At 38.1% G+C, this 25499-nt stretch overlaps 1 protein-coding gene and 1 non-coding gene across 5 annotated transcripts in view; one reads left to right on the forward strand and one right to left on the reverse strand.

Annotated features, from left to right (window-relative positions):
- Window positions 1–25499, forward strand: part of KANSL1 (KAT8 regulatory NSL complex subunit 1) — a 173093-nt gene that overhangs the window by 41049 nt on the left and 106545 nt on the right. For all 4 annotated transcript variants that reach the window (XM_043465761.1, XM_043465750.1, XM_043465769.1 and 1 more), the window contains one exon: window positions 2827–4198. In XM_043465761.1, coding sequence (XP_043321696.1) covers window positions 2910–4198 — 1289 coding nt within the window. In that variant the 5' untranslated portion in view covers window positions 2827–2909. The remainder of the gene's footprint in view (window positions 1–2826; window positions 4199–25499) is intronic.
- Window positions 24076–24182, reverse strand: LOC122424997. The gene has a single exon (XR_006264643.1). It is a non-coding gene; the product is annotated as a U6 spliceosomal RNA (small nuclear RNA).

Raw genomic sequence — 25499 nt, forward strand, 5'->3', positions numbered from 1 at the left:
AAATGTTTGACCAAAATGGAAGTTGCCCTCATCTTTTTGAGGGAGGAGGAGGTTGCTTTTAGTTCAGTGATGCACAAACTTTTTGGTCTCAAGGCCCCTTTTCACTTTTAAAAAATGTCGAAAACCACAAAGAACTTTGGTGGGTTATCAATAGTTGATTAGAAACTTTGAGAAATTTAAGGAATAATTATTTACTGGGACTTCCTGGTGATCCAGTGATTAGGACTCTGCTTTCACTGCCTAGGGCATGGGTTCAGTCCCTTGTTGGGGAACTATGATCCTACAAGCTGGGCAGTGCGGCCACAAATTAAAGGAAAAAAAAGTAATTCATTTAAAAATAATCTATTACATATTATGGATAATAACTTTTATCAGAACAACAAAAATTAAGTGGTAATGGCATTATTTTACATTTTTGCAGATCTTTCTAATGTCTGGCTTAATAGAAAACAGCTGGGTTCTCATATCTCCTTCTGCATTGATTCTGTTGTGATAATGTTGTTTTGGAAGTATGTACAGAAAATCTGACCTCATACAAATGTGTAGTTTGGAAAAGAGACAAGTATTTTTAGCCTTTTAAAGTGTGCATATCCTTTGACACTGCCCAAACTTGACAAGTAGTAATTTCATAAAGGTTAGCTGCACCGTGGAATCTAAAGCCGTATCAGTGAGCTTTTCATACTCTGTCAGATTAATCCATTTGGTCTGTCTTGCACTTACTTTTACCCATGCACTAGTTTCTAAGGAGCATTGGTCATTTGGTCATTGACAGAGTTATGCAGATCTTCCAAAAGGTTGACACATTTCATTATGTGGTATCCAGTTCTCGTTCACTAGTATCAGCAGTAGTCTGTTTAATCAGAAATGACTTTAAGTATTGGGGAAATGTTCCAAGTTCATGGTGGTGGATACACATTTTCAGAATACTTATTTTTGCATAAAAACTCGGATTTTATCATTGGCAACAGACCTCATATTGGGTTTCCTTGAAGTGATTAGGTTCACTTTGTTAATTTGCAAGAAGATGTCTGCTCAATATTCAAAAGTCTGTATAATCATAGTTTGTCAGTTGTTCTGCCAAGTAAAAATAGTGTTACATGGAAGAAGCTTCTAGTTCAACTTGTAACTCAGTTTTCTTAAGGCAGTAGAAGTGCTTTATGTGTACTTTACCTTTCATTGCACAGAGTATTTAGATACGCGTATACACATGCACTGAAGAGTTGAGTGGAGATTTAATAAAGTTCATAATTTCTGTATTTCATCAAGGATATCAAAGGTCATTATAATAACCTTTTAAAAAAACTTTTATTTTTTAACTAAATGAGTAAAGAATACAGTAACCAGAGGCTATTAGTACAGTTAGGTACCTCTGCTCTTGATTTTTGCTAAGGTACCAGCAATTTTGCTCAGACTTGTCTTTGCATCCTTATCGCAAACGTCAGCACTATGGAAAAAGGCAAATAATGTTTAATATTATTATGAAAAGTTTGATCTTGTGGACCTCTGAAATGGTCTTTGAACTCTCAAGAAATGTGTAGGCCACACTTTAGTACCTGCTGGCTTAGTTCTTTACATAGATTTCCTTTTACTCTCAGACCAGATAAATCAAAAGGGATGAAGAAGAGGCACACTGCTGAGGTTTTTAGCTGGGGTTACTTGGTGAAAGCAATTGCCTGAGATGATAAAACTGGGTAAGAAGTAAAAAGAAATTCAGTTTTGAGCTTCAGGGGGCTTGAGGTACCTAGAGGTGAGGATGTTGATTAGTGCAGCTGAATGTGTTTTTCTGAGCGACCAGAGGACTTACACATTGCTATCAAGATTGTTGCCAAGGAAGTGAGTTGAGAGGGAAGAGGGCAGAAGGGACCTTGTTGTCAAGGACATCGGGAAGGAAGAATTTCCAGAAGAATGGGGTGGTCAGCACTACCTAATGCTTCAGAGAAGTCAGATAGAATGGGGACTGAGACTTGAGCATGGGATTTGATAATGAGATTGCTTGTGACCTTTGCCAGAGCCGTAGGAGTAGAAGGCAGATTACAGAAGAGTGAGAAGGGCAGAGGCAGCTATTTATAACTATTCTTTCAAGAAGTTGTGAAGAAAAGAGACACATTGGGCAATTAATTTGAGAGGTGGGCCATACTGAGGACAGTGGAAAGGAAAGAAAATTGATGAAATAAACTGGCATTACAGGTGTGAAACAGTAAAGCTTTTAGTATGATCTATCTTACAGAGAAGTGGGAAGCTGACAAACATTGGATCCTTTGGCCAGAAATGTACAGACATTTGGCATACAGACTTTGGGTAGGGAATGAGGAGTTCTTACTACTTCTTTTCTGTTTGATTCCTGGTGTTTAGTTTGATACATTTGCTTTAAATTCACTAGTTTCAAGAAGTTTTAAAGCTATTTTTCTTTTAAATGCAGATGATTTGACTTTAAGAGTCTGTGACTACTTTCAGTGTATGGTAACAAGTGACTAAAAGGAAGGATGGGATTGATTCTTTTGTAGAAGAGTTGTGGCCCCGCCCCAACACCCTCCCCTTTAGGTTTCAGTGTTTTCTTTTTGTATATTTATTTATTTATTTGACTGCATGAGGTCTTAGTTACAGAGACTTAGTTACAGCACTTGGGATCTTGTTCCCTGACCAGGGTATGAACCCGGGCCCCCTGCATTGGAAGCAGTCGGCCACTGAACCACCAGGGAAGTCCCCGAGTGTTTTCTTTTTGAAGACAGTTTGGCTAACACCCTCCATAATGTTTGTATTAAAAACATGTGTGTTGTTTTCTAATGTGTTTGTATTTCTAACTTCCTTTTCTTCTTTCTCTTCTAGTCTGTTCTCTGGGGAGGCGGTAAGGGGCTGTGGAGCTGGCCTCGGCACCGGGAGAGGCTGGACTTCCTGTCTCTCTGTGCTGAATGGCTGCGATGGCGCCCGCTCTCACTGACGCAGCAGCTGAAACACACCATATCCGGTTCAAACTGGCTCCCCCATCCTCCACTTTGTCCCCTGGCAGTGCCGAGAATAACGGCAACGCCAACATCCTTATTGCTGCCAACGGAACCAAAAGAAAAGCCATTGCTGCAGAGGACCCCAGTCTAGACTTCCGGAATAACCCTGCCAAGGAAGACTTGGGAAAGCTGCAGCCGCTGGTGGCGTCTTATCTCTGCTCCGATGTCACATCTGTTCCCTCAAAGGAATCACTGAAGTTGCAAGGTGTCTTCAGCAAGCAGACAGTACTCAAATCTCACCCTCTCTTATCTCAGTCCTATGAACTCCGAGCTGAGCTGTTGGGAAGACAGCAAGTTTTGGAGTTTTCCTTAGAAAATCTTAGAACCATGAATACAAGTGGTCAGACAGCTCTGCCACAAGCACCTGTAAATGGGTTGGCGAAGAAATTGACTAAAAGTTCAGCACATTCTGATCATGACAATTCCAGTCCCCTTAATGGGGGAAAACGGGCTCTCACTTCATCTTCTCTTCAGGGGGGTGAAGTGGTGGCATCTGAATCTGGGGACTTGAAAGGGGGTATGACCAATTGCACTCTTCCACATAGAAGCCTTGATGTAGAACATACAACTGTATTTAGCAATAATAGCACTGCAAACAAACCTTCTGTAAATTCCATGGAACAGCCGGCACTTCAAGGAAGCAATAGGTTATCACCTGACACAGACTCCAGTTCTAATGTGGGGGGTGTCAAGTTAGAGGGTAAAAAGTCTCCCCTGTCTTCCATCCTTTCCAGTGCTTTAGATTCTGACATAAGGATAACAGCTTTACTGCGGCGGCAGGCTGACATTGAGAGCCGGGCCCGCAGGTTACAGAAGCGCTTACAGGTTGTGCAAGCCAAGCAGGTGGAGAGGCACATACAGCATCAGCTGGGTGGATTTTTAGAGAAAACTTTAAGCAAGCTACCAAACTTGGAATCTTTGAGGCCCCGGAGCCAGTTGATGCTGACTCGAAAGGCCGAAGCTGCATTGAGAAAAGCTGCCAGTGAGACCGCTGCTTCAGAGGGACTTAGCAACTTCCTGAAAAGTGATTCGATTTCAGAAGAATTGGAGAGATTTACAGCCAGTGGTATAGCCAACTTGAGGTGCAGTGAACGAGCGTTTGATTCCGACATCACAGACAGTAGTTCAGGAGGAGAGTCTGATATCGAAGAGGAAGAACTGACCAGAGCTGACCCTGAGCAGCGCCACGTACCCCTGTGAGTAGAATCATGCATAATGTCATTTTTCAGAAACGTTTGGACAAGGGAGAAAGACTTGGCGAATTCCCATCATGGGAAGACAGGACTTCTTTTATGATGGGTGCTTAGAATCTATTTGTCTTTTTCCTAATTTTAGGTAGCGGGGTACATATATACCTGCTAGTGAAGAAATAGAAGGTATTTTTGGTTTTGTGTTGCTGTAGGGTAAAAGCTGCTGGTTTCCCATTGAAATCTTAGTAAGAGAAAACTAGAAGACTTTCAGTTTGTAAAACTACCCATTCTTCTTTCACAGTGAATAATTAGGTTTTTTTGAAACCATAAGTAGGATGTTTTGTAAGTTTCTGAGGCTTGACTTCAGATTGTTGTTTCTAGTAAGTGGGGCAAAAGTTTAGTTGACCTAGTTAAGTTCTCTGGAATTTATGGTTGCTTTTAATTGAGCTTTCAGCAGAGAATGTACCTGGTTTTCAATTTTGACATTTGAGATTTCCTTATAAAAGAAATAAGGACTAATAATCAGGGAGTGCTTCAGAGTATTTTGTAGGTTGTCTCCAAGCATGATATGCTGTCACAACCTGATTCTCTTCCTAAAAGAAACCTTTATCAAAGGTTTGGGTTTTATTTTCTTTCAACTAAGTTAAATGTATTGATATATTTGGGATAAATTCTTACTGGATTTTCAAAATGGGTTGAGGAAAATTCTCCATAAGTTCTTTGTGGCACTTTACATAGACCTGGTAGAGACATACATGCTTTTACTTCCTGGTCCTGCATTCAGCTCTAAGATAAGAAAGTACAGTATATCTCCTTAAAGATAGATCTGTGTTTATCTAGACTTCATGAGAGAGGGAAACAGGAGTAGTTGGAAAAGAGGGCAGGAGCGTTGACTAGTAGATCCTCTTTGGGTGGGAATGTTGTAAAGTTTGGATTGCTAGAGAAGACTGAAGTAGGTGGCTATGTTGGAATAGTTGACTGTCCCTTGCCTGTAATAAAAAGGTGACTTAGGATTTTCACTGGAAACTTTGTTGAGACAGCTATGCTTCTAAGCATAAGTAGATTTCCTTTTTTTTTTCCCCCAGTTATAAACATGGATAACACTGTATCTGAGTATGAAATTTGGGTTTATGTTTCTGTTTTGAGTGAAAAAAATCTGGATAATCTTGCTGAATTTTTTCCCTTGTAGACCAAGTGCCATTATCACTTGTAAGCTTACTCTGCTCAAGAGTCAAGAGTCTACTTCTATATTCAGGTCTAAAGCAAATAAATTTCAGAGCATTGCTGTAACATAGTTACTTTTCCTTAAATGGATTAGTAGCTTCAGTCAGCTTGCCAATATTTGTGGCATTATCACCACTGACTTTGCTACATAAACTGCAGTTTTAAGCAACCTTGTCAACAGTTGAATATTCTGTTTGAGTGATTTTGTGTAAGATAGTGTAGTTGAAGTCTTTAAAGTTTCCTGTACTTATTTTGTATATTTGATGAAAAACATCTAGAATCTATAAGCTTAATGTTTTCGAGAGACATTGTATTGGCAACATTTCTAAGTTTTGGTAATGTTGTGGGTAACATTCCAATCCAGTGAAATCAGAATGCCTATGAAAGAACTTTTTTTTTTACATCATGAAGTCTATTGACTTCAAAAGACCTCTTAGTCCACCTGCTTAGGTTTGGGCATTCTTCTCACAATGGTTTGTTGATTGGAAGGATGTAAATTAAAAAGACAGCAAAGGGATTATTTTAGGAAACTTCTTGGGATCAGTTTAAGAATGCTTTTAAAAGTTGAATTTCCATGCTTCAGATCATATTAAAGTAAGGACGATTCGGGTGCTAAAAGTACTGTCAAGTAAATATGCTTTTGCAAATTATGATATATATGAATTTAAATTAAAGCCACTAATAAAGTGCAAATACTTTTAACTTGTTGTTTTAAGCAAGGTCACCAGATTGACTCCAAAGGCTAGTATTTAACCAGGGTGTTTGTTGACCACCTGAGTATTTTAAAGGCTTTCAACAACTGGCCAGTGAAAGTGGAGATAGCATTTTGATTAAAAAAGAAAAAGAAGTTGTTCTTTGGATGCAGAGAAACCTTTTCTTTGTGATTTAAAGTCCCTCCCAAATCTCATAACTGCATTTATAATTCTTAAGTCCTGGAATAAGAAGTTAGTTAAGTCTTTAGGGGCTTGACCCAGCTGGTGAATTTCAACTTTTTACATCTTTGAATAGCTTGTCTAGTATTTCACTCCCTTGTTGAAGTACTGTCAGAGATAAAGTCACTAGATTTAGTCTGGTGGCCATAATGAAAATATTTACTAGAGAAGACTTGAATTGTTATTAAGTGATGTTGCTTAAATTACAAGTGGAAGATGATTCTCTGAAAATTACAAGCTTTCACCAAGAATTCATTTGTGTTTTTCCTAACTTTTTAATAAAAGAGGAAAAATCTGTAATTTATTGTAAGTCCTAGGCACATGCTGTCCAGTAGCAGAATGATTGGTTTTATATATTATCAAGAATTACATGTTTATCATGTTTTTTTTCTTTTTTTACAATTAGTGAATTCTAATATAGCTGGATGAGTCAGCAGAAAAGTATTTTCTTTTTCCTTGATTTAATTTTTTCTGGTTAACTTATTTTATGTTTAGTTTAAAAATTGTTACACCTTTCTGTTGTAAGCTTTTTAGACGATCATCTGAAAATGTTTTATATGTATATATCTTCCTGTCTTGGTACATGTACCTACTTTGGAAATTCTACACTACATTGGGTTTGACCTATATTATTGTTTAGTAACATCACTGTGGAATGAGCAGGAATTGAAACATCATCTTAAATTCTTTCTATTGAGGTATAAATTCTTTGACTTATAATGTGTTAATTTCTGGTATACACCAAAGTGATTCCATTATACATACATATTCCATTATATATAACATTATACATATGTATTTTTTTTCATAGTTTTTCCATTATGGATGATTATAGGATATTGAATCTAGTTCCTTGTGCTATACAACAGTAGGACTTTTTTTAAAAAATCTATTTTATATGTAGTATTTGTATCTGCTAATTGCAGACTCATAATTTATCCCTCTCCCACCTTCTTTCCCCTTTGGAATCATAAGTTTGTTTTCTACAAAGTTGAGTTGTTCTGTAAATAAATTCACTTGTAACTTATTTTAAGATCCCACATATAAATGATATATGGTATTTGTCTTTCTCATCTGACTTCACTTAATATGAATAATCTCTAGGTCTGTTCACATTGCTGCAAATGGCGTTATTTCATTCTTTTTAAAAACATCATCATCTTGAATGAGGGACTAGAAAGGAAGCTATATGTTTCAATAAATACCTCAGTGTTTGGTTCTTAATTGTGGATGTAGAAATAAAAGCATTTAGTTACCTCATGTGTTGTATAATAGAACTGTTGAGTGTGTGCTTGTGCTCCCACACTCTTCTTCAATTTAGTTTTTCTTTGTATTTCTCCTTTTCATATCTAGGTTTTGTACTGCTATTTTGTTATGAATTCCTGGACCCATACTTAATTTTGCTCAATTTAGTTTTCATTTTCTTACCCTTGTACTTACAAATTTTTGTAGTAAGTACTTGTAAAGAAAAAAAATTTTTCCAGATATTAAATGTGTCTTTAGATCAACAGCTTGTGGGTTCTTACTGTTGTACTTTTTTTCTTTTAAGCCTCATTCTTGGCTTCAGTTTACTCTCCCTGTTCTTGTTTTATTTTCATGGGTTTTTTGTTTGTTTGTTTAATTTATTCTAAACTTTGTTGCATTTGTGTGATAGCTTCCTGAAGTCTGTTCTGATCAGAGTTGAGTAAAAGTAAACTAGATGTTCAGTTTAGTGAAAGAAGTTATTTGAATTTTGGATTGTCTTGATTGCAGTGACTTTGCTTTATTTCTGAGGAATTTCATCCTTTTGGAGTTTATGAAGAGTTCACGGTATCATAACTAGTGTGTTCATAGGTTTTGCTTTTTAAGTACTATGGAATGCTTTGTGTTGTAGCTCCTGCTAGAATTTGTTAAGTATACACAGATGATGTTGCCAAGGATGGCAGTCAACTTGATTTGTCCTTCTTTTCATGTTCCTTCTCCTCTCGCAGAATGATGGGAGTGAGAGATCTATTAGCTGGAAGCCTAACATCTAACCCTTCTTTACCGTAGACTAGCTTTGTTACCACTTTCCTAATAAAAATGAGGAAACTGATCTCCAAGGCTTAAACTGCTTTGAATTGTGACAACTCTATCTTTAACATTGATGGAGCTTTTCTCATCATCATCTTTTTGCATTTGGGGACTCTGAGGCAAAGTTCCCTGTGAGTCCCTGGGATACCTTGAAACAAAATGGCTTTCTTGACTTTGACTTAGAGCTTTGATTCTTTTACTACCTATGTCCCCCCAGCCCTTGCCACCCCATAATCCATTAAAATGATTATTGTATATTTTACTGGGTGTGATACATTTGTGGGAATAATTCTATCATGTTCTTAGAGAAGTTATTTTGGAGCTAAGTGAACTTTGACTTGCCAAACACCTTGTTCTAATCTAATCACCTTTGATTGAATGCCCCAGGTTTTTCTGCTAGCATGCATATGACATCCAGTGGCTGAAATAGGAATTTGTGTTTTCTCCATCTTCTCCTCCTTCCCCCTTTTTTTCTGAGAAGTTACATAGGTAGTGAGAATTATTCTTGGTGCTTCTTGTATGATTCTGAAGGCAGGAAGTTAGGCAGCAGGAATTTGGGGGCTACTCATTTGCTGCAGATCTAGATGTTCCAGATATTTGCTGTTGCCTTCGGATTGGTGTTTTCATTGTGTAAAATTGAGCAGTTGTAAAATTGTACAGTTGACCCTTGAACAACACTGGAGTTAGTGATGCCCAGCCTCTCTCTCTCTATCTGGATTCAGCCAACCACAGATCATAATAACTGTTGAAAAAAATCTGCGTCTAAGTGAATGTGCACAGTTTAAAGCTGTGTTGTTTAAGGGTCAACTATGTTCTTTTAAAGTGATCATTTGTAGGTACTTACGAACAAACATGTAAGACATCAGAAGTGTCATAGGTAAATAAACTGAATTTCTGTGCACAGAAAGTATATAATTTTGAGGTGTATTGGAGACATGGGAGATAAAGATGAATACTTAGAACAGTGCCTGGCATGTACTAATACGTAGTAAATGTTGGGTGATAAGACATAAAATAGGAAGAGATTACAACTGGTTGATGGAACTGGAAAGAAAGGATAGTAGAAATGAGCCTTGAAGGCTGGCTAGGATATTGATAGAAAGTTGTCTTTTGGTTATGGCCTAAGGAGGTAGGTCAGTACAGGAGGAAGGCATGGCATAATCAGAGAGGACAGAGGCTGAGTGGCTAAGGGCTTTTTGGTGGCTAGAGTGGAGACATTTTAGAGATCTAGTAGTACAGGTTACGGAGAAGGCAGTGGCAACCCACTCCAGTACTCTTGCCTGGAAAATTCTATGGACGGAGGAGCCTGGTGGGCTGCAGTCCACGGGGATGTGAAGAGTCGGACACGACTGAGCAACTTCACTCTCACTTTTTGCTTTCATGCATTGGAGAGGGAAATGGCAGCCACTCCAGTGTTCTTGCCTGGAGAATCCCAGGGACGGTGGAGCCTAGTGGGCTGCCGTCTATGGGGTCGCACAGAGTCGGACACGACTGAAGCGACTTAGCAGCAGCAGTACAAGTTAAGTGTGATAATTGTAGTGTAAAAAGGAAAAGTGAAGATTCCAGAGGATGGTGCAGAAATGGATTTAATGGGATTAGTAACAAAGGCTGTATGGGTAAAACAGGGAGGGATCATCATAGATAATTGAAGTTTCAAGCTTGGGTAACTGACTATGAGAACACAACTTGTAGAATAACCCTTATAGTTCATGAGGATCCAAGTTCTTTACTAGGGTCTTAAAAATGAAGGCTTCTGTATACCTTATAAGTTCCAGCAACTGTTAAAAATCAGGAAATGGCTTTCCAAGCAGTCCTATATAAACAGAGAAGGAGGGACTGAGCTATGCAGAGAGGCCTTGAAGCCTTACCTTGGAGACTTTGGGAATTGATTAATTTGTTTATTAGAGGTACTGAACACCTACTCTGTGCTGAGGTCCTAGGGATATATAGTGGTGAGTAAGAGAAACACAATCGCTGCCCTGTCCTCGTGGGTAAACTGGTTAGAAAGAGCGATTAATTAAATACTTAAGCAAGTGATCATATAGTTAATGGCATATTTATAATGGTTGTGGGTGCCATAGAAGCAAAGTTTGGAGTGCTGAGATGGTGCATATTAGGAACATCTAAGATGGGTGGGGATGTCCTAACAAGTATCTTGAAGTCAAGTTGCATGTAACTTGAGACTTGAATGATGACAAGGAATTGGTGGTGAAGAGGAGAGGAGATGTGTAACAGAGAGAGAAAACAGCCTGTGCTAAGGCTTTGGGAATGGGGGGTGCTTGCTACCTTTGAAAATGGTGCAAAGTGTGAGGAGAGTAATGAGAAATGAAACCAGAGAGGTTGCTAGAGGCTTGGTCATACAGGTAGGCTTATAGGTGATCTCTAGTTTAAAATTCTATTGTGACACCGTTGACACTCTATTTATCATTGGGTTTTGTTTTTTTTAAGATTCCCTGTTACTCTTTGTAAGAGGAGAGTGGATGTGGACTTTGGGAAGTAGACTGTTGTGGTAAGCTCGGTGAGACAGTGGGAACTCAGCCTTTGGAGGGAAGAATGAGAGCACTGCATAGTTTGGCGGTAGGGTGACTAGGACTTGTGACTGACCGGATGCGATGAATGGGTGTTGAGTGCGCGAAAGTTATTATGAGTGATTCCTAGATTTTTGACAGGTGTGACTGGATCGGATGGCGCTGTTGGGATGGAGAAGGAGCAGATGGGAGGATGTTACTAAATGGCGGTGCACCTTTACTAATTTTTATTTGAACATTTTGGCTGTTGGGCATACCCAGAGGTTTCAGTGTCATTTGCAGAGCATCTTGTTAAATTCCATCAGTTAGGTAAAATTGTTTTACTAGAAGAGAAAAAGCTTGGGAGTCACGTTATATTTCAAATGAATAGTACTTTAATTAGTTTCTCTATCCTCTCCCTGAGCAAAGACCAACATGGATTAAGTTACAGTCAGCCCTCTGGATCTGCAGGTTCCACATTGATGGGTTCAACCAACTGAAGACATTTGTGGGGAAAAATTGCAGAAACTTAGAAAAAGCAGTATTTTATTTTGTTTTATTTTTAAAGCAGGATTTTAATTTGCACTTCTCTGGCAACTTTATATAGCATTAACATTGTGTTAGGTATTTTAAGTAATCTAGAGATGATTTAAAGTATACAGAACAGTGTACATAGGTTATATGCAAATACTACCCCATTTTGTATCTGCAGACTTAAGCATCTGAAGATTTTCGTAAGGGATGGGGAGAGGTGTCTGGAACCAGTTGTCCTGGCATACCAAGGGACTTCGATATTTTCCAGGCTAGGCAGAAATCCATGCCTAAGGTCATCTCCTTTTATGACTCCAGTTCATTGTCTTTTTCCTGTTTTCCATTTCATATCTGGAAAAATTATGCTGTTTGAACCAAGAGATTCAGTATATAACAAATACAAAGAGTAAGTCTTAATAATTTTGATTCTCATTAATTAAGGCTTTGTAGTACCTTTAACCTATTTGATTTTTTTTTTTTTTTTCTGGGTGGGGCCCTCTTTTGGAGCATTTTTAAAAATACTTTATTAGGATTGGCCCACCCATCAATTTGGAAACCTATTTGATTTTATTTTTTATTTTTATTTTTTGGCCTCTCTGTATGGCATGCTGGATTTTAACTCCCCGACCAGGGATCGAACCTGTGCCCCCTGTAATGAGAGCATGTGGAGTCTTAACTACTGGACTTTAAGGGACGTCCCTGTAGGAATAATTTTTTTAAAACATATTTTTGGTCATGCCTTGAGACGTGGGATACTAGTTCCCTGATCAGGGATTGAACCTGCACCCCCTGCATTGGAAGCTCAGAGTCTTAACCACTGGACCACCAGGGTAGTCCCCCCAACGGTTTGATTTTATATTTTTATATATTTTGTATTTTACATTTGTGTTTATATTTGGTACAGATATAACTTTTATGAAAAGTTCTGTACCAAAGTGGTAAACAAGGTTGCTTTGAAATCACTTTCAATCTAGCAATAAAAATATCTGGCAAGTCTATTCTGCAAACAGAATATGCTGAAAAATTGTTGTTAAATTGTAAATGCTGTGGGTTACTCTGGCAACCTAGTTAGTAGCAGTGTAGCAACCATATAGATTATATTCATTACTCAGGTAAGAGGATTTGTGGAGAATATTATGTTGAGGGGGGTGGGAAGTGGACACTGAGGAGTGGCAACCAGGAAGAAGGGTTCAGTTCTGTTTTAAATCATTTTCTCAATGTTTTAGTAGGATAAAGGGTGTGAACCGGGGAACTGAATGATGGCTTTTGTGTGTGTGACCATTTTCTTGTTCACCCTCAGTCCCTCTTGACTGTTCATTCTCGTGGTGCTTGAGAGAAGCATCCTGGTGAGATACCAACGGAAGGAGATGGAGTTGAGGGCTGTTGGGATTAAACTAATCTGAAACCCAGACCCCAGGAAGATTTTGACTGAAGTGATTTGGTTGAGCTGGGGGACTTTTTAAACCAACTTTGCCTAATCAGACAGCATAGTTTGAGATACATTGATAGGGGAAAAAAATAATAATCTACATTTGTGGAATGCTTTGAGGTAGGTAATGTTAAAAGTTCTTTACATGCATTAATGTATTTAGTCCTCACAGTGATATTATCTTAGTTATACAGACTCGTACTGAAGAATGAAAAGTTTAAGTAACTTGCTTAATGTCACATAGCTGATAAGAAATCAGGATACAGTTGTCCCTCAGTGTCCCCAGGGGGTTGATTCCAGGAGCCCTGCAGATACCAAAACCCTGAGGGTGCTCAGGTCCCTTATATAAAATGATCTAGTACAGTCAGCCCTCCGTACCTGCAGATTCAATCAACCTTAGGTGGGAAACCCACAGTTAAAGAGGGCTGACTATATTAATCTAGGCTGTTTACCCACAGCCTGGGCATGAACAAAACAAATTGTCCTTTGGATTTCATTGATGAAAAGAGATTTACCAAACATCATGTAAAATATGGCACTTTATATTCAAGAAACTTAAGTGATATTAAGTAATTTGATGGTGTATTTTGAGGAAAGGCATACCAAATATCTCTCTTAACCTGCAATCCTGTTACTCATTTCTTTTGTGGACTAGGAGTTGGGTGCTTTGGGTGGGGCATCATCTAGGAAGTGGCTGGAGTGTGTTTTGTTTTTTTTGGTTGTCCAGTGGTTAGGACTAGGTGCTCTCACTGCAGTGGCCTGTGTTCAGTCCCTGGTTAGGGAAGTAAGATCCCACAAGCCGCGTGATGTGTCTAGAAAAAGAAAAGGAAGGAAACAAGAGAATTAATATGTATTGATCACACCTTTGTTCTGCTAGGTGGTTTGCATTTGGTAAATAATAATATGATGATGATGAACGTGACACCCTCATTTTAAGTTGAGACCAAGACTAAAGATATGATGAATAATTTGCTTGAGCTCATGGAGATGATAAAAGCTAGTTCTTCCTTACTGCTCCCTTACTGTTGAATTTTTATCCTGGAACTGATTTGGCTGGAGCAGAAAGGTGATTGTTGGAAGAAACGGAGAAACCTGAAGGGACGTAGCTCTTCAGAAGCCTCTCTGACAGCATATTACACTGATGGACATGGCATTGCCCGTTAGGGATGATGGGGAGGTTAGATAGTTTCCCTCTACTATCATAAATAACCTAGGGAAGTGCCTGTTTCACAACTTTTTCCCATCAAAGGGTAAAGTAAACATTTTTGATTATTTTATAGGGATGATTTATGTTTTCACTAATGTGGAAAAATCCTCTTATTTTTCCCCAGTTGCTGGAAAAATAAATCTTTTAAGATATGAAGGTATTTTATGTTCTTTTTCCCTTAGTCTTCCCTATGCTTACAACTGATAGTTGAATTGTAAGCATGTACCTAGGGTTTATGAAAGTGTTTTCCTCAAGAAGTCTCTGGTAAATTTGGCTACTGTAAGAACTTAAAAGGTATGAAGTAGTAATTGAAGAATATCCTGATTGGTTTTCAGCCCACTTATACAAAATTTGTCATTTCCGTGTCTGAGTATAAGGTTTATCATTAACATTTGATTTTTTATTTGATTATCACCAGACAACCTGGAGGGTGAACTGGGAGTCAGCATTTGTGGGGTTAGTACTAAAGAGGGAATGACACAGTAGAGAGAATTTTGGACTAGTATGAGAATTGTTAGTTTTAGTTTTGTCTTTTAATCTTCTTGGCTTAAGGTCCTCACATGTAAAATCTCCATTATACGTTTTTGAAAAATGTTCCTTTTTGTTTTGTAATGAGACCCAGGCAGGGATGGGAAAGGCCTTTATCACTGTTAGCTGGACCGTCCTGTTTTCTGAGGTTATGTTGACCGTCCAGGCAACCCTCTGTGTAGCCTGCGTTTCCTTAGGGAGTCCCCAGACTGGGTCCCATCAGAGGGCCCATGGGGAGCTACAATAGTCTGCGCACTTGTTTCTGTCATGAGGCAACCTGTCACCAGTGTGTGCACCTGTGTGTAGCTGTTTCATACTGTGTTTGTGCCTGTGTTCTGTTTGTGGCAGTGAGGAAATGTGAAAGTGAGTGTACAAAGTATAGACCCTGAGGATGGGGTGTACAGTGAGAAGGAAGACAAAGGGCCTTTACCAGGAGGGCGTGCTTTTCACTTCAGCTGTTTTTGGAGTGTACGCTTTGAAGAGAAATATGCCTAATGAAAAACATCGATCTCTCTTCCCCTAAAATAAAACAATAAAAAGTTCTTTTGTCCCTGTTTCTTTCTCAGTAACAATTGTTTAAAAACTATTACAGATTGTAAAATTTGTTTATATAGAAGAGATGGGAGACTTGTTGCCTTTTCACACGGCCACATATCACAGGCAGAATTTCAATTACTGTTCTTTAGATGCGTAAAATTAAAAATAGTTGAATCCTTCATTGATTAGTTGCTTTTCGTAGACTTTTACTTAGAATGAAAAGATCTGGGATTTTTCTAAATAATATTTTTCTTCAGATCTTGAGAGTTTTCAGCTGAGATGCTGTAACCCGTTTCTCTAGATTTCCAACTGGGTGAAAATGTTTTTCTTTTTAAATTGGCACTTCCCCAGCATATTTTTCCAGCAAATATTCTTTGAACACACCCTATGTCTAGTGAATTTTGTAAGATCTTTATTCACAAGGCTGAAGACAGGCCAATCTTCTCTTTGTAAAAATGAAAACAGAATGAGGCTTGCTTCAGACTCAATTTGCTTCTACCCAGCTTTATTTGAAATTGACCTTTTATGCAAATACATTCAAGCATTCACAGAAATAATTTGACTTGGAAGTTTAAGTGGAAAGGCTAACTTTGTATTTGCAGAAAGTTTGGTGAGCTGATTGTCCTCTCAAATGAAAATTCTCTTGATTTGCTCTTACTGATAACTTGATAATAAGTAGGTCTCAGACCCAAGAGTTGAGACGTGTGCATTCAAGATGGTTACATGATATATAATTACTTGGTTTCACATTTTATTAGGGGTGGGAGGCATTAATGTCTGCAGCAATGTTAGATTGTCTATAATTCCATGGTTTTCCCTAAATACTGTGATGACCTTCCCAGATGAGATAAATTTCCTTAATTTCATCCATGAACAGTAAGATTGGCTGACAAACTTAATGGAACGATAAAAAATAGTACTGCCCTTGGATGTTTCATAGTAGGCCAGCCTTCAAGGAGCTATATAGTTTATAGTCCTTTAAGAGAGTCCTTCAGTAGTGATCAGAGGAGTTACCAGAGTTGATCATCTGAGTAGAAACTAAGTTATGTCAGTCATCTCAACAACAGAAGTGTCCTAAGTGTCCCTGTGGCAGTTCCAGAAGAGGAGAACCAGAATTCTCTGAGCAAAGGATAATTAAATATAAAAAAATCTCAAGTTAACTTTTAGTTATTTGGAGACTAGCCTTTCAATATTGTGTATCATCAAGATAAACCTTACCCCCAAAGGGCAAGGAAATACTTCTCTGATAGAAGAATAAGGAATGGTGAAAGAACTGAAGTAGAATTGGGAACTTGGTTCCTGTCTTCAAGAAATAACTTATGTGACCGACTGCCCCCACCCTCCCATATTCAAGTAGAAGAGGAAGTGTTAGAATCACACAGTGTTTGCTCAGGACTAGATGCATGGAACTGCCGCTGAATGCTAAAAGGTAGGGAAGAGGGGAGATTACTCTGGGCTTAGAATAAGCAAGGTCTTCTCAGAAGACCTGAGAAGAAATGAAATTTTAGTTTGGATCAAGAATGGGCACTTAGGTTTCCAAGAGGAAATAGGAGGTTTCAGGTTCGAGGATGAGGAGCCTCAGATGGAGGAAGTCGTGTTGGGTAACAAGGAGGAGAGCTGTCTACCAGAGATAAAAGGTTCGAAGCAGAACATGAGGTTGGAAGAGACAGTTGGGGTCGCATTGCTTTTGAATACCAAACCAGTACGTTTTGATTTTATCCTAAAAACAGTGGCGAATCACTAGTGTAGAATGAAAGGCATGATTAAAATGCTCTCATAAAGGTGTCTTTGAGAGTGGATGTGGACTGGGTGGATTGGAGGTGTAGGATAGGGCAAGACTTAAAAGCCATTAGCCTAGCTGTAAGTAAGTCTTTTGAACCAGGGTTATGAACATAGAATGAAAAGAAAGGTCCAGATGCAAGATTAATGAAATAGAGACTTTGGAGAGAAGCACAGATTTGTTAGTTACAAATAAGATACCTAGGGAAAAAGAGGTCAAGTGACTGTGCTAAAGATTATTAGGATAAGAGTCAGGGTTCTGCTAGAGCTCTTACTCCAAATCTAACATACTTCACTGATTAAACACTTTAGGAAACTTGATGAAGTGACTGGATTTTAACCCTTGAAAATTGGCAGAATATTGATGTAACTCACAGAGGCAAGAAGAGAGTGTCAGTGTTTCGGGAGGGAAAGAAATCAAATGAAATTATTCAGAGTGAAAGGTCTTTTGTTGGAGAAGAGTTTCCCTAAGAGGAGCGTTTGTGTTTAGCTTTTAAGTTTATCTCTTAAAGTTTTTTTTATTAAAAATTTAAAATTAAGGCAGGTGGTGCAGTGGTAAACAATATGCCTGCCAGTGCAGGAGACACAGGGACGCGGCTCTGCTCCCTGGTCAGGAAGATCCCCTGGAGGAAGAAAGGGCAACCCACTCTGATACTCTTGCCTGGAAAATTCCATGGACAGAGGAGCCTGGTGGGCCACAGTCCATGTGTGCACTGATATACATTATATAGTTTCAGGTGTAGAACATGATTCAATTTATAGGTGTTGTGAAATGGTCACCACAGTAAGTCTGGTTAACATCTATCTCCATAGTTACAGAGTTTCTTTCCTTGTAATGAGAACTTTTAAGATTTACTGTCTTAGCAATTTTCAAATGTGTAATACAGGATTAATAACTGTAGTTGCCAGTGCTGTACATTACACCCCCATAACTTATTTTATAACTAGAAACTTGTACCTTTTGGTTCCCTTTGTCCAGTTTACTTAAACCCCACACCTGCCTCTGGCGGCCGCCAGTCTGTTGTCTCTGCAGCTCTCTTCTGCGTATGGTTTGAAGTGAGACTTGAACCCTTTACCGCCACCACTCCCAGCCCCACCGTGCATAACCAGTTGTCCCTAACCATTGTATTGGATAAACCATTTTTTAGAAATTCTGCTGTGATTGTAAACTAAGTTCACATGGATGTCTGTTAGCGTCTTGTCTTCTGTTTTATCTATTCGGTGTCAGTACCTGCATTAGTATCACACTGAATTACCAAAGGTTTACGTGAAGCAGTGTTACTCTGCGTACTGTCTATAATATACATTATTTCCCATAGGTTTAGATATATGATGGAATAACCACACAAATTATATACATGTATTTGTGAGGGCACTATCCATGTTTATTATCTTCTTCCATATGGATTTTACATCAGCTTATCAACTTCCTTTAAATCATGTTGCCAGGTGGATTGTGACTGTATATTAATTTGGAGATATGACATCTTGGCAACATTAAGTCTCCTAAAGTTGTGGTATTTTTCTCTGTGAAGTACTTTATGTCTAGAGTAAAATTTGTACTTTGCTTTTTGTAGGCCTTGCATATTTTCAGTTGTGTTTATTTCTATGTATTTTACAGACTTGAGCACTATTAAGCGTGAACTTATTTCTTGTGGGTTAGGTGGGCACACTCTTTATATATGTTGATTTTGTTTGGTTACCTTACAGAATTACTCCTTTTAGCAATTCTTTCAATTCTTTCCATTTGATTTTACTAGGTGGGTAGTCACTTAGAAGCTTGATGATGACATTTTTGTTTTCTCTTTCTCAATTGTTTTGTGTTTCTTTTTCTTGTCCAGTTGCATAAACTAGACCCCTCCAGTACATGGTTGGATAGTACCGGAGGTATGGGGACGTTTTTATCTGGGTCCCGACTTTATTTTTAGGGAAGTTATGTTTTGTCATTGAGTGTCTGTGATTTGTGCTGTGGGTTTGTGATAATTCTCTTTTGTTAGGTTAGTTCTTTTCATTTCTAATGCAATAAGAATCTTTGTTACAACTATTAAATACTACCAATGCCTCTTTAGTATCTGTGGCGGTAGTTTTATATATATATATATATATATATATATATATATTTTTTTTTTTTTTTTTTTAGAGCTTTCAAATGATTTCCTGATGTTGATTGACCCTTGAATTCATTTAGCAAATTTTTATTGTGTGCCTAGTATTTGCTAGGGGCTCTTCAAAGCCCTGAGATAGAGCAGTGAGCAAAAAAGACAAAAATCTATGCTGTCTCTTGAGTATATATTCCAGTGGGGAATGTTCTGAGGCCAAATATTATCAGTTATTGACTATCTGGATGACCTGGATTATTATTTTAGCATATGTCAAATGGGATTCATTATTATGGTTCGTTTGTTTGCACGCAGAGGGGACTTGCTTTCTCTTCACGTTTTTGACTTGGAATGACCAATAGTTCACTTTTTGATGCTGTCAAATCCTTTGACAAGGATGATCTGTTCACTCACTGATATTTTTTGATAGAACTTGACTGTTCAATATCTTGAATTAGTTGTTGTTATACTTAGGGATAGGTCTTTGCTTATATTTTAAATTTCTTCTGTGGTTGTTCATTTAAGGTTTTTAATCTCTTTCAAGACCAAATTTTAGCTGTACATTTTCCCTGAAAATCACTCATTTTGCCTAAATTTCAAAATTTGTTAGTATGAAATTCTGCCTAGTAATGTCTTAAAATCTTCCCATAGATTATTGTTTGTATTGCTTTAACTCGGATCTATTTTTTTTTCTTCTTTTTGCCTCCACTTTTCTGGTTTATCAGTAAGCTCTTCTATTTCCTCACTTTTGTTTTTATATTCACTTCTTTGGATTCTTAAAAAAGTTCAAATTTTAGGTCATTTATTTTCATTCTGCCTTATTTTCTTAAATTAGCATTTACGTCTCTAACATTTTCTCTGAGTTCTTTGGCTAAATTCTAAGAGTTTGGTTTGTCACAGCTTTATTATTATTTTGTAAAATAGAGCAATTTTAGTTTCTCTTCAGTGTAATTATTTAGAAAGATGTGTTCAATTTTCCAGTCTTTTTTTTTTTTTTTTAACGCAGCCCTTAAAATTTTTTTTTTTATTTCTAGTTTTGTTGCATTGTGTTACAGAATGTGGCCTATGTGCTTTCTGATTTTTGAATTTGAGACCCATTACCGGGTCCGCTGTTAATCCTTTTATGGGTATTTGAAAAGTATGTGTTAGTTTGAGTTTAATATAAACTTCTGGAAATAAATAAGTAGTCATGATTATTTTTACTAGATTCATACCTCTCCATCAAAGTTTTATTTACCTCAGTTACTCATTGCATTCAGCGTTGCACTGTGGGTGAAGGAAGCTTTAGAGAGCTTTAGTGTTTCTGACTGCTAGCCCTGTGATTGTTGCACCTTAGTTTCTTCTGTATCGTAAAACTTATTAAAATAACACTTAGCTAATGGGGTTTTTCTTGGGCTTTTTACATACATTATTTCCTCTATCTTATGTCCTATTTCAGTGCCTGGCACATAAATAGCAGTACTGATTTTAGGTTTTGAGTGTGTATCCATTGTCGAACACTGTTGTGGGTTTTTCTGTGTAGCGAGTCCTTTTGTACATTGTGTTCTTTCTTTTAAATTGGGTTCTGGGATCAAAGGATATCATTTAGATGGATAGTCCCCTGCCCCCGCCCCCCTCACTTTCTAAAAGAGTTGTGTCTCTTTAGTCTGCTCTCATTGATATAAATGAGTGTTCCAGTTGAACATCAAGCTTGGCTGTTACTATTGTTATTTAGAAAAATGAATATAATAGGTTCTCAATGATACTTTACCTATATTTTTAAATACTTGAGAAGACACAAGATTTTTCTGGCATTTACGTGTTTTTTCTTTCCCCTGACATTTGTGCTTTGAGTAATAGCTGGCATAAGATAGGATTGTTTTTAAACTGCCTTAGGCTTTTTACAGACTGTAGGAACTACAGACTCTCTTTCCCTCCTATTTGTGTGGTTTTTCCAGAAATGAATGTTTAGGTGTTTCCATCATTCGCCCTATTGCTTTGTTGTGAGGGGCTGCCCTGTCCATTATAGGATGTTTAACAGCATCTCTGGTCTCTACCTACCAAAAGCCAATAGCGCTCTCCCCACCAGCTGTGACGGCCAAATATGTCTCCAGACATTGCCGCAGGTGTCCCGGGGGTGTAGAATCACCCTTGGCGGAGAGCCTCTGGGTTAGTCTTCCTATGTTTCTTTGGAGAGGAAAGGGCTCTAATGTCCTTCCTGAGTGTGAAGAACGCCCTTTGTTTCACTTTGTGTAATGCTCTCCAGTTGTGTCTGCTTACCAGTGAAAAAACTAAAATTGAGATTAAATCTTGAGAAGGCATCTTATAAACCATATAATATTTAAGTTCTACTGATTCCTTCCCTTACCATTTATTCCTTTCCCTCATCCCACCCTCATATTTCTTTGTCACCAGCCCTAAGAAAAGAATATACTTTATCTGTATTTGGGTAGTGTTTAAGGTTTTGCAATGAAGATGGACATTGATGAGTCAGACTGTACCTTTAAAGGAGAAATTCTCTAAGGTCAGGAGGAATGTGTACCTAAGAATCAGAATCAGAATCAGTTAGTTCCCCTCCCCCATTTCCAGTTGCCTTTGATTCAAACATGGATATTATTATGCCAGTCAGACTTTCTCAGTTAAGTTGAGGTAGACTGTGAACCATCACTTTGTTCTTTCAGTCCCCCCCACCCCTGTTTATTTCCTACTTTTCTCTTCCTCTTCACTATTTTATACCTTCCTCCCCCCTCAAAAAAAAAGCAACAACAACAGGATATCCTTTTGTCCAGTTAGGCTCATTCCCCTCTACTTCAGAGTTGAGTTAAGGGTATTGGGGCTGATTTCAAAATGCTGCATCTGATTTAGAGGGGACACAGATGATGCAGTAATATCTGGCTGTAAGATAAACATGGCACTTGAAGCAGTTGCTAAAGAGGAGAGTTCTCTCTTTAAAACCTTTGCCTGTTGAGGTATCTGATGTTGAAGTTCATGAAATATTCTGTTTTACTGGTCAGCCTTTTTTGTTCTCTGACCTTTGCTGACTTGGGCAAATAACTCCTGGGGCTGGGTTTCTCCCCACCTTACAGCTCCTTTTGGATCCAATTTTCTTAGCTTCTCTCTCCCCTTAGTACTGATAATTTTCTTTTTTCTTTATTCTTGTATTAGTATTAAGAGGAGTGAGTGGATTGCAAGCTTTCTGGGTTCCTAACCTACTACTGAATAAACAACCTGGTCTCTTGATGTTTCATGAGTTCTTCAACTCCTGTGTTTCCAGATAGCCTTTTCATATAGTCTTGTCCTCTATTACTGGTGTTCTTTCCCTGTCAAGTGAGACTAGTGTACATGAAAACTTTTTGTAAACAGCCAGTGGAGTTCAGTTCATATACTGTGCTGCATTGTTTCATTTCCAGCCCAAATTTTGGGAATGTGTTTCTGTGGCTTCATTTATCTATTTGCTTGTTAATCCCAGAACATTTATTTGCATAGGCTCATGATAAAAGAGAAAGTTAATAAGAGAACACTATTTTACGTAGGGTAAAATGACATTGCAAACTAAAGCTGTCCCTGTGCCTGTCTTTGTAGAAAAGAAATTTAAAGAGGAACTTTCCATGTCTGATAGCTTTACATTTATTCATGTTTCTTATGCATTTCAAGCTCCATCTCTCTCCAGTCTCGACTAAAATGGGTTGGCGAGTTGTGTGCCTGCATGTGTCTCTTTGTTTGAACTTTCTCATTAAATTTACTTCACTTACTTGACAAGGAAGGTGAGTAATGCTTAGGATAAAATTGCAGTATGACCAAGAAGTAAGCCAGGAAGACTTCACAGTTAGGAGTCCAACTTTCTTTCCCAAAGCTCCTGTGGTTTTAAAAACTTGCTTGAAGTTCCTGCTGTTCTGTGTCAGGCAGGCTGATGGCCTGTTCTCCGGTGTCAGCAGATGTCTCCCCACAGTCCAGAGTCCAGACAGATAGGTGGGTGGAATGAGTTCCTTAGAGGTTCTAAGTATCCTAACGTTTAAAAGTGATTTATCACAGGGGACTTTAGTGTCTCTGGATTTAGTTTGTTTTTGTTTTTCAACAAATATTTAGCATTTTGCTGCTTTGGTCTCTTACCCTGCCAATCACTTTTTGAAAGGGGGCTACTTGGGTGAGGATGTAAAAACCAATAACTGATGATACTCTAGTTTGGTAACATGAATTGGCTCATTACATGATGTTTGCTTGCTGGACTTTAAAAAAAAAAAAAGACCTACCACCTGTGTCACTCTGACACCTGCTCTTTTCAAATCCTTTTTGGCATGATCTAAATAAATTTCTGAAATCCCCCCTCTCTCTTTCTCCTTTTGTGTGTGTTGTCAGTATTAGTTTCACTTAAACCCTCTGTCATCCTGTATAATAGTTGAGGCTGAGGATTTTAATTGGTGACATACATTGCTTCTAGGAAGTTTTTAGCAATAGAACTACAAAAGACTTCATAGTTGTGATGTAGTCCTTGATTGGTCTTTGAAGAGTATTTTGTTCTCTTGATGTGTTTAGATTTTGTAATCTAGTAAATTATTAACAAGTGAACTTTTGTATGAAATGGGAGTGTTTTAAATGAAAAATGATCGTGATCTGGGAGTAAGTTCTAAAATGCCAGTATCAGATGAGTATTTAAGTAGAGGTAGACATATAATCTTTATTTATTTATTTTTTATTGGTGCAGTGTGAGTACTATTTTTTTTTCCCCCCAATTATTTTTATTAGTTGGAGGCTAATTACTTTACAGTACTCTAGTGGTTTTTGCCATACATTGACATGAATCAGCCGTGGATTTACATGTGTTCCCCATTCTGAAGCCCCCTCCCACCTCCCTCCCCGTCCCATCCCTCTGGGTCATCCCAGTGCACCAGCCCCGAGCACTTGTCTTACGCATTCAACCTGGACTGGCGATCTGTTTCACACTGATAATATACATGTTTTGATGCTCTTCTCTCAGATCATCCCACCCTCACCTTCTCCCATAGAGTCCAAAAGTCTGTTCTATACATCTGTGTCTCTTTTTCTGTCTTGCATATAGGGTTATCGTTACCATCTTTCTAAAAAAATACGGAACGCTTCACGAATTTGCGTGTCATCCTTGTGCAGGGGCCTTGCTAATCTTCTCTGTATCGTTCCAGTTTTAGTATATGTGCTGCCGAAGCGAGCACTAGAGGTAGGCATGTGATCTTTAAAATGTTTGTCTGTAGGATTACTTAGGCACTTGTATATTGGTCTGTTTGCCAAAAAGTGCTAATTTTTTCAGAATTCTTGGCTTTTAAATTTTATTTCCTTCCATGTATAAGTGATTTTTAAGAAATCCAATCCATTTAACATCTTTTCCTTCCAAGGTGGGTATGATTCTCAACTTTAGCTATATACTATAATCATCTGGGTAACGAAAACAAAAAAAAATCCTGATGCTAAGATTGTATTCCAGACCAAGTAAAACAATCTCTAGGATGAAATCTAGGCATCTGTATTTTCGGAATTCTCCAGGAGATTACATGGAGTAACCAAAGTTGTGAGTCTCTGCTTCTAGGATGTTTTTGTGATTTAGGGACCCTTAAAAAAAAACACACAACAACTATAGACGTTATTTCCAGAAAAATGGGTATAATGACTTCTGGAAGCCTCAAATTAAGAACCCCTGTCCTAGAAGTAGCCTTTACTTGCTAGATTTAATTGGAACCAGTTGAATGTAAGAAGTTAGGTAATTTGTAATGATGACGGAATATTCTTCATCACTCGTAAACATGTCATTCATTTAACAAATAACAAATGTATATCAGGTACTCAGGATTTTCCAGGCTCTCTTGTAGTTGCTCAGGATACAGCTGCCAATATAAAATTGCTGTTTCCATGAGATTTTATCCTAATGTGGGAGGAAGATGATGAGTAAATGATCCAAGGTCACTGTTGCTAAAGTGAGAAATACAGCAGCATAGGGAGATTGAAAGTGATAGTTGGCTGAGGGAGGTGGTTATTTTAAATAGAGTGGTGGGGAAGGCATCTCTGAGATCTAAATGAAGTGAGAGAGGAAATTCTGTGAAGATCTTGAAGAATAGCGTTCCCAGAGAAGAACAAGCACAAAGGCCCCCAAGGTGGGACTGAGCTAGGCTTGTTGAATTTTAAGTAGGAAAGCCAGGTGGCAGGAGCACATGTGGTCATCCAGGTGTAGAATAAGTGTCAGGAGATGAAATCAGAAACCCTTGTAGGCCCTTGTAGGAAGCTTGACGTTGTAATCTCAATTTGACGGGAACTTAACCTGATTATAACACTGTTGTTAACGTTTAACTTCATGCCTAAAATAATTTCGAAATAATCTTCCGCTTTCAGTTATTTTGAATTCAGTGGAAGGTTAGCACTCAATGCGTTGTGCTACTTTTCTGGAAAAGAATCTCAGCCAGGCTGAATTTTTTTGATAAGGGACCATCCATGTCTTCTTTATATTCATATTGCTCAGCACAGATGATGATAAACAGTTT

This window comes from Cervus canadensis, chromosome 1 (genome assembly GCF_019320065.1).
Source record: "Cervus canadensis isolate Bull #8, Minnesota chromosome 1, ASM1932006v1, whole genome shotgun sequence".
In the NCBI taxonomy this organism is placed as follows: domain Eukaryota; kingdom Metazoa; phylum Chordata; class Mammalia; order Artiodactyla; family Cervidae; genus Cervus; species Cervus canadensis.